Below are 18,110 nucleotides of genomic sequence, written 5' to 3'. Positions count from 1 at the left end.
CAACCTGGTTATGACGGACTTCAGGTTGCTATCGAATGCTTTGGCGACAAACGAGCTTCTTGGAGCGAATGGTAGAGGCCCAGAAGCTTGGTGCAGGGACAGGGTATAGCGTGCTCCTAATTGGCTGGGCTGAGCCGTCCCTTTGCACTAACATTTAATTCCATCATCGAGCATGTGCGGTGCCGCCTGCGCCGCCTGCGCGGGGCCGGATGTGTGGTACCTGGACGCGGGAGCTCCAGAGACAGAATGACAGACAGCAACCTTCCACCCCACCACCTCCGACAACGACGGCGCAGCCTCCGATGCCGACTTGAATGATGAACGGCGTTATTGAGGCGCTGCATATCTACGATGAGCACAAGTCAGTCGACACCGAATACCGGCATCTAGACCTATCGCAGCTAATATAAACCCCCGCAGCCATGCCATCCTGTCGCACACGTACACCTCCCGCCCGCTGTCGGCGCAGCACCTCCTGCCCCTCTACCTAGAGCATCCCGCGCCGCGCCCGAACCTCATCTACCTCCCCAACACGAACCCGCCGACGCTCGTCTTCAGCCTCAAGCACGCCAACCTCCTGTTCCTGGCCACCTCGTCCTCCGAGATCGAGCCCCTCCTCGTCCTCGAGTTCATTCACCGCATCATCGATGTGTTTGAAGAGTTCCTTGGCGCTCCCTTGCTGGCGCACAAGATTGAGAACAACTACGATGTCGTCGCGCAGCTCCTCAATGAGATGTGCGACGCCGGCACGATCAACACGACGGAACCGAACGCGCTGAGGGACTTGGTGGAGGTCGAGGGATGGGTGGGCAAGCTGCTCGGCAGCATCACCCTGCCAGGGTAAGGGAGACACTATGAAATGGATATTTGGTGACGAGACTGGTCTAACGGATTTACGCAGGAAGCCTGGCAACCTTGGCACCGGCTTCGCCAACCCGAGCACGCCGTCCTTGATCGCCCAAAACACACCAGCATTGCCCTGGCGCAGGGCTAATGTGCGGCATACGTCCAACGAGATGTACGCGGACATCGTCGAGACCCTGACTGTCACTTTGGCACCCTCAGGGCGGCCATTGGCAGCATTCGCCAACGGAACGATAGCCTTCACGTGCAAGGTGTCTGGCATGCCCGACATTGTCATGACATTAACGAGCCCATCTGGAAAACACAACCTGGCCGGCTTCATGGACCTCCCAGTATTTCACCCATGCGTCCGTCTGTCGCGGTGGAAGGAACACCCCGGCGAGCTCAGCTTTGTACCACCAGACGGCCGATTCATCTTGGCCAGCTACGAGGTTGACTTGCTACCATTCACAAACGGCAAAAACGGGAGTTTGAGCTCCAACAACCTCAAGCTCCCTGTCAACATTGAGATGAAGACCGGACTAGGTCTTACGGGCTCAGACTTTGAGGTGCGGTTACACGTCAACAAGGTGCTAGGAGCCGGCGGCCCCCCGGCAGCAAGTCAGTACGGCAGAGGCGGTGGCGGCGGGGCAGGTCGAGGCTTCGGTGGTCCCCATCCCGGAACTCCTGCATCGCCTCTGATGGAGGATTTGATCGTCACGGTGCCGCTACCGGCAGAGGTTAGGAACCTGTCCGAGTTGCGGCCGAGCAAGGGAGACGCGACCTTCAACCCCGGGGAAAGGGTCCTCGAGTGGCACGTCCCCACCAAGGAAATATCCTCTGGCACGTCATACTTTGGTCTTAGGTGTACTGTTGTGGGCCAGCTGCCCGACGAGGACGAGGACGAGCTCGACCCCAACGGTTTCGGGTTCGGAAAGGCGTACGGCTACGATGAACCGTATCAGAGCAGTCCCGCCCAGGCAAAGAAGACGGTCGACGGGGGAGAAGACGAAAAAGACACGAAGAAGGTGGCGCAAAATAAGATGCTGATGCCGAGCTCGGCGTCGGTGAGCTTCTCGGTGAAGGGGTGGCTTCCGAGCGGTGTCAAAGTGGAGAGCATCATGATCGACCCGCGGAAGAGTAAAGGCCTGGGGGAGAACGTGAAGCCGTACAAGGGCGTCAAGTATCTGACAGTCAGCAAGGGCGGTGTAGAGACGCGATGTTGAGACGACACGACAAGATAGCAATATAAACTAATGAGAATTATTTTAGCTGTCCTTGGATAGTGCTCCCGGAAAACAAATTCACATGCTTTGGAGGCCTCGGTTTCACCGCGCCTAGTGGCAGGCTAACGATGCTAATTCGTGGAAGTCTGAGAATATTGGGAGGCGCCCAGGCAAGCAAGCCATAGGCGTGACGGGTAAGCCACCCAAGAAGACGTTTCTGACGAAGAATCGTACCCTTTTCCTTGCTGACGGATGAGCCGAGGCGTTGACTCAATCTTCAGCGTGAGATCGTCGTGCAGCATCGGTGACTCGGCGGCAATTGACCCCTGGCCCCTGAGGGAGATCCAGCAAGCACCCCGCTCCCGGCGCAGCGGGACTGGAAACGCGCCTGTAAAAGTGCTGGAAGCAGGTGCTAATCGCGGGGTACTCCAGTGTTTTTTTACTCTTACCTCAATCTCGGCCTCGGGACATTCGGTTAGTGGCGGCCACTGGGACCAACCGCTGGTCACTGGCGTCATGGTTCGATTTGGCTCCGTCCAACAGCAGTGCGCACCACATTCCTGTCTCTCTCTCTGTTTCCCCCGACCCCAAGACCACACATTGGCGTTGCGCGTGGGCTGTGCTTGCGTGTGACACATTTCGTCGAACTTGGTCGCAAAACCCGCGGACCCCTCGTTAACCCTTTTTAGGAACATTTAATTCTCTTCCATACTTGTTTCTAGAAGGCTTGTGGCGTTGGTCTCTGTCTTTCTTACGCTGCTCTCTGCCTCTGAACACACCGAATGATAACGACCTGACTCCATGATTGCGACCTTTTAAGCTGCTCCAGCTCACAATTGGCTGGCGCTTGTTCCAACGGGCCATGACTACAGCTCCCGGAGCTCACCATTCTCTCCGCCGAGGCGCCGCTGTATGGGCCGATGGGCTCGGCTGCCTCGGCCGCGGGCGCGCCACAACGGGCAATGTAGCTTTCGGGTCGAACAGACGGCATGCGTCCTCATCACAGGGGACAAGGCCACGGACAGCGCTCTTTTTCCCAGGTGCGTGTGTTACGATGAAGAGTCATACATGGGGGGCGGGGAGTGTGAATTGAGGAGAGGAACAACTTGAGGAGCTGACGTTTATGTGGGACATCGCAGGCCAAGGAGTGCAAAAGGTCGGCATGATAACACCATGGCTCGAGGCCTTTCCGCGAACTGCGAAACCTATTATTGAGGAAATCGACCACTACATGGGCTTCAAGCTCTCCGACGTCATCGCCGACGGGCCCAGTAAGCTACTGACGAGGACGCCAAACGCGCAGCCGGCCATCATGGCGACCTCGATTCTGATCCTCCGCATCCTCGAGCGCGAATTCGACTTCGACGTGTCGCGGCGCGTTGACGTGACGCTGGGCCACTCTCTAGGGGAGTTCGCCGCGCTGGTGGCGGGCGGGTACGTCGAGTTCGAGGACAGCCTGTACCTCGTCCGGAAGCGGGCCGAGGCCATGGCGGAGGCGACGCGGCGGGCCGTGGAGGAGTACGGCGGCGAGTACGGCATGGTGGCCATCGTCACGGAACCCGAGTATTTAGGTCCGCTGATCGCGGCGATACACGATTTCGTGGGCCACTCCAGCGCCGGGTCAAAGGGAGAGAGCTCCGAGGACGTGCCGCCGATCGAGCAGGTGCTCATCGCCAACGTCAATAGCAAGAACCAGATTGTGCTGAGCGGCAATATCGAGCGGATCAAGACGCTGTCGACGCACGTCAGGCAGTTTTTGGGACACGACCCGCGCGCGGTGAGGTTGAATAGCGACAGCCCATTTCACAGTCCGCTCATGAAGCCCGCCGTCGGGGTGATGCAGAAGATATTGTCGAAAAAGAGCCGCGTCAAGGGGCGCGAGGGGGAGGATATCATCACGTTCCCTGGCAGGTTGCCTTGCATAAGCAACGTGAGCGCGCGGCCTTTCGAGAGCAGGGAGGACGTCAAGGACCTGCTCGCGCGGCAGTGTCTGGAGACGGTGCGGTGGTGGGACAGCATCAAATACCTCGACCAGGAGGAGAAGGTGAGGCGCTGGATCGGCATCGGGCCGGGCAAGGTCGGCCGTAATCTCGTCGGCAAAGAGGTCGGTATGAGGGGCAAGGACTCGGTCAAGGGCGGCGGCGTATGGGCGATCACAGACCCAAGCGAGATTGAGGAGATGCTAAGAGGGTTGGAGGACACGGAGAAGGTGTCGGATGAGGAGATTGATTGAGGGCCATGCCGCGATTTAAGTCATTTGTGGGTTCTGATTGAAAACTTTGGCGATCTCAGTAGAGCGCTTTTCAAATCTTTCCATGGGCGCGTTAGCTTATGAGAAGGAGGTCGGGCTTCAACGCTTTCGTTATGAAGACTGGAGTAATGGTTTATTTTAGTTTGGGTGTAACAACACTTCTCAATGAAGGGACGGTTCAGGTAAAACATATTGCACAAGGCTGGAGCATAAGATCCTTTCCTTCTTGCTAGCAGCCATTGTTCTTGTCTGTCGACCCTCACCTTGAGAGATTGGCATAGCTATCAGAAGCAGGGAGCTGTGATGAGCTGCTGCTTCCCCTGGTGCCAATGCGGGGGGCATCAGTGGGATCCCGAAAATAATTAAGCTCCCACCCACACCAGCTGTTTCCAGGTCCGGCACCTTACCCCAGCTCTCCAGTCTCTAACCACTCTGCCTTACCTTGCCAACAACATTCAACTTTGGCCGACCATACACGATCGCATTCCACGCCGCAACGCAGAGTTCTACCGAAAGACACCTTGCAACCCGGACGACGAAGAGCACGGGCAGGCACGCAGATGGCGACTGCAATCCCCTCCATAGCCTGTATAGGCATCATCGGCCGCAATGTACGTCCTCACCTCCCCGTCCATGGCGCAGACCACCTAGCTTTGGCCTGGGTGGTTCGCCATTCAAAGCTCCCCCTCCGCCCTTGAGACCTCCTATCCCTCCTTTTGGTCACACAGCTTCCCCCCCAGTGCCTTTTCAACAGACAATCAAAGCTAATACAGCAATCTCCAGAACAACCCCCTTCACATCCAAATTTTCCCCTCCCACAACCCCTCAACAAACACCTTTGCGCCGATCCGCACGCCCCTCCAATTCTCCCTTCTCCTCTCCTCGACCCTAGACATTTTTGAACTGCGCCACGGCGGCGGCAACGGGCCTTCTTCAGGGGGCGGCGCCGGCGCCGGTGCAGCGACAGGGTCTACGGGGACGGGCCTGTCAGGCGAGGTAGGACTCCTGCACGCCGTCGACGAGAGGCTGGCCGCGTACGGCTGGGAGACGAATACGGGCGTCAAGATTATTGTCGTCATCGACATGCGCGGGCGGAGGGTCGCGGGCGGCGGTGGTGGGAGCGGCGGCGCGGCGGATGCTCCTGCCAAGGGGCGCGGCGCGGTCGGGCTCAGGGAGCAGGAGTTACGGGTCGTGTTTCGGGCTGTGCAGAGCGCGTATGTGAGGCTGTTGCAGAACCCATTTTACGAGCCTGATGAGCATTCGCCCGTGAGTGGGCGCGGTGGGCGGGTGATTAAGAGTAGGAAGTTTGAGGGGGAGGTGAGGAGGATTGGGGAGGCTTGGACTCCTGGTGTTACGAATCTTTGAGTCTTTGAAGTTTTTGGTGGATGACTGAGATGAAAGGGGGCTTCGTCGTCCCTATTTCGATTTGATTCCTTGGAGTTTGGGGCGTTGATCATAGAGGTTAGATGCATGGGTTCCGAGCTGTGATATCAAGTTGGTTTTTCTTCTAAATTGAGGACCAGATGATACTGGTCTTGTAAGATATCTATATATCAAAGGTCTCGACGTCGTCTAAGCGACGTATGCTGAATCCAGCACCGCCAAAATGCTATGCTATGCTCCATGAGATGGTTATCCGAAATGCAATGAATCTCAAAATTCAGAGACAAGGGAGACATGGGGGAAGAGAGAGAGAGAGAGCAAGATAGTCCAATGGAACTTGCTCCTGATACTCCCAATCCCCTGCGTTAAAAGTATATAAAACATGCAAAAATTCAAAACCTGCAGACCTTGCCAGTCTTAGGACGATGACTCTCCCCGCCGGCGCTCAGCCTCCTCCAAGGCCCGCCACCTCTCAATGACAAGCTTATCGGTCCCAAACGGCTCTTCGACCGGCCTCGACGGCCCCATGACGGCGTCACTCTGCTTCCGCGGCGGCGACGGCTCGTCTCTCTTGGGCTTGGACGGCGCGGAATTCTCCCAGTGCCGCGCCGTACGCGGAACAGGCGTCCACCACTCCGCCGGGTCGCCCTCGGCCCCCCTCGCATGCCACGAGGCGCTGCACAGCTCCCACAGTCGACTCGCGGCCCGGCGGTACGCGAAGCTCTCGTCCTCGCCTATGAAGCCGGCTGTATTGCTGAAATTCGGGCTCGAGGCGCCCGTGGCGCTGCTCACGTTGCCGAGGCGGCCAAAATCCGAGTCCTGGTCCGGGTCGTATTTTGAGGTCGGGGCGTCGGTGTCGTAGTAGGATATGTTAGGGCGGAAGGGGGCTGCGGAGTCTTGGTAGACTTCGGCGATGGTCTCGGAGTAGATTGCGTCCGAGGAGACGACTTCCTCTCCCGGTTGGGCGGTGGTTCCGGAGGCCGCTGCTGCTGCGGCGGCGGCTTCTGCGGCGGCGGCCATCTCTGCTTGCGCGGCCCGGATGTCGGGGAAGAAGAGGTCGTCGGGGCCGGTCTGAGCGCGGACGAAGAGCTTACAGCGAGCTTCGTACAAGGCGTCGAGGAGGGTGATGAAGCGTCGGGCTTCGTTCTTGTGGAGCGTGGTCATGATTGGGACGTTGTCGATGATGAAGGTGTGGTAGGTTGACGCCATGGTCACGTAGTCTGCCGGGCCAAAGGTTGCGACGAGGGCTTCAAAGTCCCAATAGGCTACGCCGTCTCGTTGGCGCGGGACGGGAATCGTGCGGCCGTAGACGGTAAGGGTTGCCGGGCTCCATGGTCGGGACAGGAGGTCTGCCAGTTCTAATGTCCATCCTGAGGTTTCGGGGGTCAGGAAGTACTTTGCCGGTTTCGTTGTCTCTTTGGATGTTTCTGAATCCATTAGTATCGTGCAATTGGACCAGTGAATGGTTGGCTTACCCTCGTGAGTATCCGCCGGTTCTGCCGCGATTCCCGCCTTCTCAATGAGCATGGCTTCAACGACAGCCTTATCTCCACTTTCCCGACGCCTCCAGTCAATGGCGCCTTCCATGTGCCAGAAGTCACAGCGAGCTTTTAGAACTTCAAGAAAGGCAGCAAAGTCGTTCTGACCATGTCTAGTACCTCGTGAGCGAGCCCCGCTCAGGAAAAGGCTCTTGAGGAACCCATCAGAAGGAGCAACAGTGTACTCGATACCAATGGCTTTTTGTAGCTCTTCAGGCACGCGATTAGACGAAGCGACGAGAACGCCGCCGAGGTGGAAGAAGGCGATGAACAAGTGGCTGAGGATCTTGCTGGCGGCACGGTCAGGCAGCTGGAACTCGTCGAGGAACAGGATAGGGGACTCTTCCACAAGCTTCTTGGCCAGCCACAGCATGGCATACTCCTTTTCGTTTCCGTCCAGCTCGGTATGGGACTGGCGGAACTTTTCCAGCTGCGAAAAGGTGTAAAGCATGAAGGTGTTGAAGTGCCATCGCCTTTTCCTCTCCGTCGGCAGACCCTGTGCCAGGAGGTCTATCAACATGGACTTTCCCACGCCGACCTCCCCGGAAAGGAAGAGGCCCCTGGGCGAGTTGATAGTCATTGCACCCTCCAGGCTGGTCATGACGTGGACGAGGGCCATGGGGTTGGAGTCTTTCGGTTCCGGCATGGCCTTGCGGGCGAGATGTTTGAAGAGGGGATTGTCCCAGATGGGGTGGCTCGGCATGGCCAGAGTCGCGGCGGCCTCCTCTGGATCGCGGGCTTCTGGAATATCTGCTACTTGCTTCAGACGCTCGCGATAGTCGACTTCGGGGGCGTAGTCCTTGAGGCGGCCATAGAGTTTTTGGAGGTGGATGGCCAGTCTGTGTTGATCTTGGTCGGGTGAGAGGACTTTGGTTGAGACCAGCGTCCGGTATTTGACGAGGGGATCTGTGATGGCCATCGCGGTCGAGTACCACCGAACAGTGGAGGCCATCTTCCTTGCTGTCGGCAACCTTAGCGTGTGAGAGATCATGGTAGCGGTTGCTCGTCCAAAGTCATGTAATATGGGATTGCTGTCAAACCTGAGTTCCACGCGACTGACTTCCCTTCCCTTTGACGCAGTCGTCTTCGGGATGTAAGTCTCGGCGATCGGCGGTGCGCTCAGATCAGTTTATATCTAGCTTCCAGTCTCACTCCCAAGGCAGACTTGCTCATAACCCGCAGTTTAGGGCATGAACCAGACCGGTGGTAATCGTATACTTCCACTGTGAGCCTAGTTCTGGCGCAGGACTCCAAGGACACTCTCAAGGCAAGATCGGCTGAACCGCCCAAAGCCACAGTTCTTGTCTGGTCTACTTGGCGACGAGTCTCTCGTCGCTGACTGTTTCTGATGAGACTGGATCGAGGGTTGAAAGAAAAGGCAAAAGAACAATCAATAACTCCGTGGATAAGAGAGGTTATTGGCTGTCCAAGCTCATGAGGTCTTGCGGCCAATCATCGTATTTACTTGTGTCTCGGGAGATCGCTCCGGGTCAAGAATGCAACGAGCCGCAGAACAAGGATGAATAGAAGCGAATGGTGGGGTCGAGTTGGCTCGTCTTGCAACCCGATGAAGTTGAAAGTCCGCTGTCCCTGAGAGCATGTACCAAGGATTCGCAAACAAGTGAAGGTCACGGTTGTGAACGACTCAGCAAATCTCAAGTCACCGGTTAGCGGGTATTTCTCTCTACCTAGGTCTACACCAGAATCGTTGTACCCATGAGTCCACCGACACTTCCCGAGAGCCGAGTGACGTTGTTGACTTGAGTTGGTTTTCCAGGCTCCACTTCCAGGGTCCTGTTTGTACCAATGCGTCGATTCAGCGGACTCCAAATCGATCGTGGAGTCGACCAATGGGGAGCCTCTCCCATTCCGCTGGAAGCAACGAACCCGCCCAAGGAGAAAGCAGCTAGGAACGTACTGGGCCTGACACTTTCGATTTCCATTGGTGCCTTGAGGCAGGCACCTTACCTAAACTTAGGTACGTGGGGAACTGACCTTAGGTACACCCGTGCTGTCCTTGCCCCTTCCGCCGCCTCAGCTGGCACGCCTGCACACATGCACACCTGCCCTGACCTGCTGCTCACCGGGGTCGTGGAGCCTGACACCGCACTGCTAGTGGACAGACCGGAGCTGCTGGCGCTGCTGGTCTGTGCTTGGCAGATGCAGCAACCTTGTGTTTTTTTTTTTGCGAGACCCAATTGATGGATGCTTCGTCACTCTCACATATTTGCTAAATCCGCTCTGCCACCTGCGTCCACCGTTCCCGACCTCCGCTTTCCCTAACAAGACCTTAGGCCACAGAATCCATCCTCGAAATGTTTTTCTGACTGATACCGGCCCATCCACGAAAATCATCACCATCACGGCGACCGACCACTCCCCCATCAAACAACTCGCGCCCGGTCGCTCGACATCATCATGTTTTCTCCCTCCATGAACGAGGGCGGACCAGCCACCGCGACGCGAAGCAGAAGAAGGCAGCGACCGGCCAGTCACGAAAGCCTTGCCCAGCAACCCAAAGCCAAGCGCCAACGTCTGCCTCTGACGGAGCAGACCTTCGTCAATCCTGATGTGTCCACGCCCACGGGCCCCGAAATGTACGAGGTCAAGTCAGACAAAGTTGCGACGCTCGACACACGCCAGGACGGCTTCGAAAACCAGAACCCCATCACACCCACGCCGAGAAAAGAGCTCAGCGTGCGCGCAAAGAAGCCCAAAGCAGGCGACAGGCCAACCAAGGGAGATGGAAGTGTTGTTTTGGTACGCAAACATACGGTCGCATCGATCCCCTGGTTAGCTAATAAATCCCCAACAGACGACGAACAACGCCTACACTGTGAGCAAATTGCCTGCATTGCCAGATCGTCTCCGCGCAGATGCTTCAGGTACGTAATCTTGACCCCGGTGCGCCTTCCTCGCGTCTAATGGTCTGGTGAAGCCCAGCAACAGGCCGATATTTTCTCGAACCGCTACGCCCTCAGTCTCAGCCATACTCATGCGATTGTTTGGCCGTACACGGATCCCTCCCAATCTCCCGAGACTTTCACATTCACCCTCCCATATCCTTCAAAACATTCATCGGAACCCCTGCCATTGGGTTGCCTCGTTTCCCCATCGGCCTCATCAACGGAGCCCGGGCTGGTTGTCGTTATGCCCGTAAGTGGGAAAATCGCGTACTGGGAATCCATCACGAGCGCTGCGACCTTGGACTTCATGAAGAAACAGCGAAATGGCGTGGAAGGATCGATATCGGGCATGTTTTCCGGTGAAAAGGTCATACAAATTACGAACGCCGAGTCCGCCGGATTTGTTCTGGCCTTTAGCAGCGGCCGACTAGCCTACATGAGCGTCCGAGACAGCCACGGCAGACCCACGATTTCGGTCCAATTCCTCCGGACAAACATGGGATCTACTACTGGCGGAATTTTCGGCAGCATTCGTCATGCCTTGACACAGACTGCAGGGCGCGGAGACATTGCTGCCGTTCGGGCAGAGCGCACTTCTCGAGTCGGCGAGCGTAACGTCGTCGCAGCTACGCTGAAGGGTAGGCTTCACGCCTGGAATGTACACCGCGGTGGACACCATGACACTATTGTAGAAGCAGACATGCTGGAGGAGATCGTCCAGGCGATTCGCGACGTCGACCCGTCGGCTACCGACTTCCAGCCGGAGACATTCGAGGTTGTCGACTTTGCCTTCGTACCCAAGGGCTTGGAAGCAAAGTATCGGGACATGAGCAGACTCAGCAACGCCATGGCCTCGGAAGACAAAAATCTGCAGCATCTCTTACTTCTCGTCAGCTTCACCAAGAAAAAGGAGTCGCATTACTCTTTGGTCGAGGTCATTCTCTCCCCAGCCTCCGCGCAAGTCGGCATGGTTCGTCCGATTTCCTCTTACAAAACACGATTCAGTCCTGCGAACCCAGTACAGTCTACTCGGCCTCGGTTACATCTCCCCCGACCGGCCCTTGTGGCATTCGTCGTCTTCGACAAGGCGGTGGTTGTGGCATCCATTGGCAACCCTCCAGAATCGCCAGATGCCCAACTCCAGGAGGATAACCACATTATTCCTCCTACCTACGAAGATGTCATCACTCTTTCCGACAATAATCAGTCAGAGATTCTGGGATCAGGCTTCGAAGAGCCCCAGACGGCGAACACTGGACATGAGGAGTCGAGATCTCGCCAAAAGACGAAGAACCCAGCAGTTGTTCTGATGGTCCGTGGTACTGGTATCGTGCGACTGACAACGACAGACATAGACAGATTTGGCAGTGACCAACCGCCACAGGTCACACCAAAGAGCAAGCTAGAGCAGGCTGTCTTTTTTGGGAACAAGCAAGATACCCCCTTGATTTTCGATGGAAGGAAAGGCGTTCAATTCTCGGATGAGGAGGTGTCTGAAGCTGCACTACAACTCAGCCACGAGATCATGAGCTCGTCGACATCGCATATCTCGACACTGCCGGCATCTTTAGAAGACAATCTCAGCACCCGCTGTCTCGCTCTCGATCGGTTGATGTCTCACCTCAAGACAACAAAGGTCAAGCTTGACCGTCGTACCCGTTGGCTCCTGCTCTCGCATGCTGAGAAGATGATGGTGGCAACCATTCTATGGAAGCGCCATGAGGCTTTCACAAATGAGCGGCCCGCCAACGATAAAAAGGATCTGATTGCCGAGATCGTTGAGTTCATCCATCAAGACGAAAAGACGAACCCGAACCGCAGCGCAGGGGAAGTCGATCGCGTCAGGCACTGGTTCGTTCACGACGTTGGTAAGCTCGAGATCTTCATTGCCTGGGCCTACGAAGTGATCAAGTACATGTACAAAGACCACATCATGAATGATATCCACATCACTCGACTCATGTACGAGGCTCAGCAAGTCAATTTGGTCGCCCTTATGACGGCCCTGGAATACCGGCAAAAGAAGCTTGCATTCTACGGACTCGAAAACGAAGAGCTGCAATTCGGCATCTTGCGCGACAACTACGATGGCCTCGCTGAACCCTGGACCGGATGCCATTACATCTGCAACAACTTGAAGCGGCTGCTTGAGCTGAGCCACACGTGGCTTGATCAATACTATCCGCCCAAGGAGAAGATCAAGGACAAGACGAAGCAGCCGGATCCTGTGCTCCTGGAGAAGATCAACTCTGAAATTGCAAATTTGAGCGATCTATATCTCGTGTCACTGCTCGAGGCATCTCGATGGAACGCTGTGCAGCAGGACGCAAAAGCGCAGAAGTGGTCAGAGCATCTCACAAAGCTTTACGACTCGGATCGGAATGATAAGGTTCTTTCACTTCTCCGCCTCGGTAAGTGGGACGAGAGTATCAACATTGCCGAGAAACACCGATGCTGGAGAGCACTAGCTTTGGCCATGATCGAGCAGATCAACAGTCTCAGAAGTGAGGCGACAGTGTCAAGGTCGCAAACCGATGCTCGCGAACTCACTAAGCAAGCGGAGCTGAAAGATAAGCAAATCGGTGTTTATTTTGACAAGTATGGTGAAGCATTCGCCTTCCCCACGTACGACATTTTGCTAGACAACGCCGGTGTTCAGGCCGTGCTGGACTTCAGCCACGACAACCACGGATACAGGACAAACTTCCTTCGCGCAAAACCTGAGCTCGCCAAAATTTCGTGGATCAACGACATCCTACGTGAGCGCGACATTGATCATGCGGCGGAGACTCTTCTCGACCTTGGTATCACCCGAGAGCAGCAGGTCTGGAACAAGAAGATTGAATTGAGTCTCGGAAAGCTAGCTTTACTAGCTGAGTCTGAGAAGCCTGCCTCATCCGATCTTTTCGGCTTCAAGCATGTAAACGTCGAGACCGAAGGAACATCCGACGAGAAGATTGAGATTATCGACGATCAACTTCGTCTCATCAAGATCCAAGATCAGCTCTACGCCCAGATTTTCCCCTCTATTCATATGGCTGTAGATGACAGCGCCGAGCTGCAACTCGCCATGGAAAACCACTGTCTTTACCTGCCAAAGAAGCAAAAAGCACTGATCCAGGTCTTTGAGAGCAGCATGAAACGGCTCCTTAAGCACGAGGCTCTTGATGCCATGTCTCTCATCGACCTGCTTACTCTCATTCATCTACCATCTGAGACGGCCGCCGACATAGACGATCCTTTCTATCTAGCCCTCGAGGCCGCCTCATTGGGTTTGAAGGGCGAAGAGTTGAAGACGGCCAGGCGTTTGATCTGGAGACGCTGCTTCATCCGTGATGACTGGGCGAAGCTCAACGACACCCAGTTGAAGGACGATTCGTTCGTTGGAGAGAAGTTGACTAGGACCACGCTCTTCAGTGCTTTCATTTCCTGCTACCAAAAACGTGGGTGCCACAAACTTCCATGGACGAGGTCATTTGCTGACTACGAAACAGAGAGACTCGACGAACCCTTCCAGCCAACCAGACCTTCCGAAGCGTTGGGCGCGTTCGTTGAGGACCTTGACAGCCGCTGGGCTAGTTGGGAGAAGTCTTACAGGGACAAGCTCCTGGACGCGATGAAGTGGGAGGACTCGATTCTGCGCAAGTACATTGACAAGGCGCGTCTGGAGGAATGGACTCGCACAACGGCGGAGTCGGCCGAGACGATAGTTGCGGACTCGGTGGACGAGGCTACCAGGGCTGCCACGGAAGACCTCCCGGATCTGCAAACGAATGGTAAAGTGAATGGTCTGCACTAGAATGTGGAGGACTTTCGATATGAAGACTTTGCGCTCTATTCATCCGAACCGAGTATTTCGTCGACCAATTCCAAGTTCGGCGCTGACTGGGATGCCCTATTCTGAGCAAGGGTTTCCGGGGAAACCACGGGTGCCACGCTGCATTCCTCACGAAAGGGCTAATTTCTTTAGTTTGGGGACTCTATGGAAGTTTGGGTCGGATGTAACTATAACAGCTCTCATTAAGGCTGAGGCTGGGGTGTTTTTTTCTTTTGAATTCTCTTTTTTCATGAGCCTCGACAGATGTGCTACGGCGCTGGGCTCCTACTCTGTCTCCTTCATCAATAACGAATTGGGAGGGCATGGAAGAGACGGGAAATAAAAAGAGTCGAGATGCAGACGGACATGCAAACAAGCAACACGACGATTCAGACTTGAAACAAATACACGATTTGGAAGGGCTGCCACTCTATTTCATTCTGAATTTGTACAATGGTGAATGCATTTCTACCACGGTACTTGGGTATATGTATCAAGTTTCCAGAGGTGTAGTTCGTTACGTCGGAAAAATTGCGATACAGTGTGTTGACTAAAGTTGCCAGACATGAGGTCATGAGAGGGAGCTTCCTCGAATAAGGTATGGCACGCCTGAGAGCTCCCTGATTTTAACCTTCAACGAGAAATAATCAATCTATTGGTAGCTCTTTACAAGCCTCTCCATTGCGTCTTCTGAGTGACGACGAGTCTTCCTTTTTTTCCCCTTCTCCTCTTCAAGCTGGGCGTTTCACATTTTCCTAACGCGTCTTCTCATACGCATATATAACGCTCACGACATATTGCGTGACATATAAACTACATGTTTGCCACCGCCTGATTCACACGGACAAAGCAAAGCGCAGCGGCGGCGACACGCGCGGCGCGCCCACTCGGAACTCCTCACCTCCCTCCACTCAAGGCGACACTCTCCCGAATTGCGCGCCGCGTTTCTTTTCTTCCCGTGGAACACTGGCCACGCGGGATGGGTTGCCGAAGTTTCAAAGCTTTCCGAGTCTTGGGAGCCACGGGCGTCGCCGATCCGGCCTTGCTGGAGGAAAAGCCTCCAGCGAACCGGACGTACATGGATTCTTTGTCCCCAAGTATAGAGCACCTATCCATGGCTCTCAATCAGCATGTCAACCAACCATCTACCTACCTACGAATGCACAGCTTGAGCAGCAAAGTTCCATGCGTCCTGGTCGCGGGTTTAAATCTTTCCACCTCCACAGCAACGAGCCGCCCAGTAGGCGTTTGAGGCAGAAAGTCGAGGCACATGGATTTGCTTCTGCGGCTCGCACTCGCTACTATACTTCTGCCAAGATCCGTTCGGAAACGCGAGTTGGAGGGCAAACCCCCTCCAAGATGGCAATGAGTAAAATATTGGAGAAACGATGCCCGCTGGAGAGGTAAGTTGCCGTCCGACAACTCAGGCCAAGCCACATTTCATGCCGTCCGTCATCCAAAGGACAAACCAGCGCCCAGCAACGGAGAGCCGCCAACGTCATTCACATGGATTGCACAAGCCACAGTGTGCCGAGGAAAAATAGCCACATCCTGGCATTCCTTACAAAGGCGGATCTTTGTCTTGAGACATGACTTGAGAACTCTAAGGCGTCTGGAGGATCTGATTCGCCACGAGGTGCTGGGTGACTAGCCTTGACGCTTGGTTCAGTGAGACTGTTTAGCTTCGACTCCCGGAGGGGGAACGAAGACACAGTCATCACAGAAGCGGGAACGCCGTCGGGTTCAAAATGTGGCGCATTCGAAAGGGTGTGTCAATGTAAGAGAGTGTGTTTGCCCTGTGATTGTCACGAGCTAGATGAATAGCTGTAGTGTGGTTTAGACGGCCTGACGGGAGTTGTCTATTGGATGATGGGCGCAAGATGAACGCGGGGAGGCCTGTTCGCGGTTGAGACTCGGAGGAGGACTAGATGGGTCAGCGTTTCATTTGAACGTTGGGGAATATGTCTGGTGGATAGTAGGGCCAGCTGACGGGGATGGACGGGAGACAAGTGAAACCGTAAGGTGGAGGGAGCGCGAATGGTTGGCTGGTCGGTGAGGCACGCCCGTCAAATGGTGATGGGAGTAGATATCGGACGATGGGTACGACAGGTAGCGCTGTGAGGGCGGGAGAGAAGTCCCATGGCCCGGACAGCGGCTATTCGTATCGAATGGCAAGCATAAGCGGTAGTCAGCCGGTTGCCGCGTGAGGAGATATTTGTTAATTCACGATGACGCTACAAAGAGCTCCCACATGGAACGGGGCGGGGCGGTCTTTCACCGCATTTCGGGCGGCATCTCGGCGGTGGGAGACAAAGCAAGCCGGGCTATAGCGGCGTTGCAGGTCCAAGCCGGTACGGGTAAGGTTCTGCTGCAGGAGGAGAAGCCATGGGATAGCGGCGCCTTCAGCACCTGTAACGTGTGCATACGTGTGGGTTCGTGTTGGTGTTCCTCCATATTTTCAAACTCCTTGAGCCTTTTTCTTCTTCTGCGTTGAATAGGCGACCAACGGCGTGCCATTGGATGTTCTGAATGGGCTAGCGGCATGGTGCTTGGGCCACAGTTTATGCCGTTGTGCCTGTGCCGAGAATGAGAATTTTCGCAGGATTGAAACGGTAGTTGTGATGGTTTGCATGGACATACACATTCATGCCGTGTGGGACACAAACTTGTCTGGCGTACGATGTCGACCGCCCAGGGCAAAGTGGCTGCCGTGGGAAGCAGACAGCCTTGTATCGACGAGATGCTCCGTGGGAGTAGTCCCAAATATCGACAAGTCTCGAAACTTATCTCAAAGGACGCTCAATTGCCGACAAGCAACAGGTGTTGACGGGTTGGAATCTGGGATGTGTGATGCAACACGACTCAGGGTGTCTTCGCCTGCTACGCTTGTGCAGAGAAGGCCGACAACACTGGAAGACGGCGACGAGCCATATCCATCATCTCTCAGTCAAGAATATCTCAGATTGGTCGTCACCCCTTGTTTGGAGGTTTCCAGGCTCCCTAGAAAGGGGTCGTCGGCCTATCAAATTCAAAACTGAAGGGAAGGCCTGTTGCGGCTAGGATATGAAATTCCTCGTCCACGGGGACAAAGCGAGATATGCGGCGGTTGCAGACTAGGCCGTCAGCGGACCTCGATCCCCGCACAGGGCACACGCCGTGTGTTTTCTAGGGTCGTTTCTAGCGCAGCTTTCCGCTGCTATTTAGGCTTGGCTTGGCTTGGGAATGCCGCAATGCTCCTGACCAGAGGAGCATGCAATATCCTTGACGGGATAGGCGCGAGCGTGTCCCCGTTTCCCCTGGCGCATCGTTTGTTGGGCGGGCTATCAGTTGGTGCCTGCCATGACCCTTGCTCGCGGTGCGGCGTCAGTGTCTCTCTCCCGTGGTTCGCCCGTAGAATATGGCACGGCACAGCACGAGGACTGAGAGTGACTGGCGGGGCCGATAGATAGAGTACCTGCCTACGCATGTCTGGCAAACAGACGACGGGCCGGGTGGCTAAATTTCAGATGAGGATGGAGAGGGCGGGCGCCGGACTTCCGTAGCAGTTCGGATCTCCTATCCTGCAAGTCCTGCAAGAAAAGGAGGTCATTTTTACTCGAGATTGGGACGAGACGAGACGAGAAGAGACGAATACGGCGTGGGTTCTCCAATGTATCAAGGTCATATACGGATAGATCGTAAAAAGAGGGTACGGACAGCGACGTTGGGGCGGAGAAGAATAACGTCGACTGAGGGGGGTTGGGGGAAAGGGAAGATCATACGTACTCCGTGCAGGTAGGTACTGCAAATTGGAGCCGACTGAGAGGGGCAGACCGGGTCGCGGTGTAGCAGACCCCAAAGCAGAAGTCGACTCCGGTACATGGGAAATTGGTTGGAGATTGGGTTGACAACAGGTACCTGGTCCATCTCGCCCTTGGCCTTGGCAGGAAGGAATCCACCATCAATTGTCAGGTTGCTCCACCAGAGGTGTCGGTAAACCGTAAGGTATCCGTAATGGAAGGTACCTACCTTCCCTCCACGGCCAGTACCTTTTGATGTATTCTTTTTATGGATCCTAGGTAAGGTGTCGGGGATACTTTGGGAACGTACCTCCACATTGCCTGTTCACCTCTCTGCGTCTAGAACCTCAGTAATCAGGCACTAGTT

General features: G+C 55.3%; 6 protein-coding genes across 6 annotated transcripts; 4 read left to right on the top strand and 2 right to left on the bottom strand.

The window, feature by feature from the left end:
- Positions 1-317: 317 nt before the first annotated feature.
- Positions 318-2,069, top strand: CORC01_09123 (adaptor complexes medium subunit family protein; the record flags this gene model as incomplete). The annotated part of the gene is made up of 3 exons (XM_022620753.1): positions 318-361; positions 421-840; positions 902-2,069. 3 exons carry the CDS (start codon positions 318-320, stop codon positions 2,067-2,069), a joined length of 1,632 nt encoding a protein of 543 aa, XP_022472695.1.
- Positions 2,070-2,931: 862 nt separating this feature from the next.
- CORC01_09122 (malonyl CoA-acyl carrier protein transacylase) lies at positions 2,932-4,302 on the top strand (the record flags this gene model as incomplete). The annotated part of the gene is made up of 2 exons (XM_022620752.1): positions 2,932-3,109; positions 3,209-4,302. The coding sequence occupies 2 exons, from the start codon at positions 2,932-2,934 to the stop codon at positions 4,300-4,302; spliced, it is 1,272 nt and encodes a 423-aa protein (XP_022472694.1).
- Positions 4,303-4,880: 578 nt separating this feature from the next.
- On the top strand, positions 4,881-5,685 carry CORC01_09121 (uncharacterized protein; the record flags this gene model as incomplete). Its single annotated transcript, XM_022620751.1, has 2 exons — positions 4,881-4,931; positions 5,104-5,685. 2 exons carry the CDS (start codon positions 4,881-4,883, stop codon positions 5,683-5,685), a joined length of 633 nt encoding a protein of 210 aa, XP_022472693.1.
- Positions 5,686-6,120: 435 nt separating this feature from the next.
- On the bottom strand, positions 6,121-8,232 carry CORC01_09120 (AFG1-like ATPase; the record flags this gene model as incomplete). Its single annotated transcript, XM_022620750.1, has 1 exon — positions 6,121-8,232. One exon carries the CDS (start codon positions 8,230-8,232, stop codon positions 6,121-6,123), a length of 2,112 nt encoding a protein of 703 aa, XP_022472692.1.
- A 1,427-nt stretch (positions 8,233-9,659) lies between these two features.
- On the top strand, positions 9,660-13,946 carry CORC01_09119 (uncharacterized protein; the record flags this gene model as incomplete). The annotated part of the gene is made up of 4 exons (XM_022620749.1): positions 9,660-10,001; positions 10,057-10,126; positions 10,180-13,590; positions 13,642-13,946. 4 exons carry the CDS (start codon positions 9,660-9,662, stop codon positions 13,944-13,946), a joined length of 4,128 nt encoding a protein of 1,375 aa, XP_022472691.1.
- A 2,236-nt stretch (positions 13,947-16,182) lies between these two features.
- On the bottom strand, positions 16,183-16,508 carry CORC01_09118 (uncharacterized protein; the record flags this gene model as incomplete). The annotated part of the gene is made up of 2 exons (XM_022620748.1): positions 16,183-16,373; positions 16,472-16,508. The coding sequence occupies 2 exons, from the start codon at positions 16,506-16,508 to the stop codon at positions 16,183-16,185; spliced, it is 228 nt and encodes a 75-aa protein (XP_022472690.1).
- Between the last annotated feature and the right edge of the window lie 1,602 nt (positions 16,509-18,110).

Source organism: Colletotrichum orchidophilum, assembly GCF_001831195.1.
Source record: "Colletotrichum orchidophilum strain IMI 309357 chromosome Unknown Scaffold_81.1, whole genome shotgun sequence".
Taxonomy (NCBI): Eukaryota; Fungi; Ascomycota; class Sordariomycetes; order Glomerellales; family Glomerellaceae; genus Colletotrichum; species Colletotrichum orchidophilum.
This window is presented reverse-complemented; position numbering and strand designations above follow the sequence as displayed.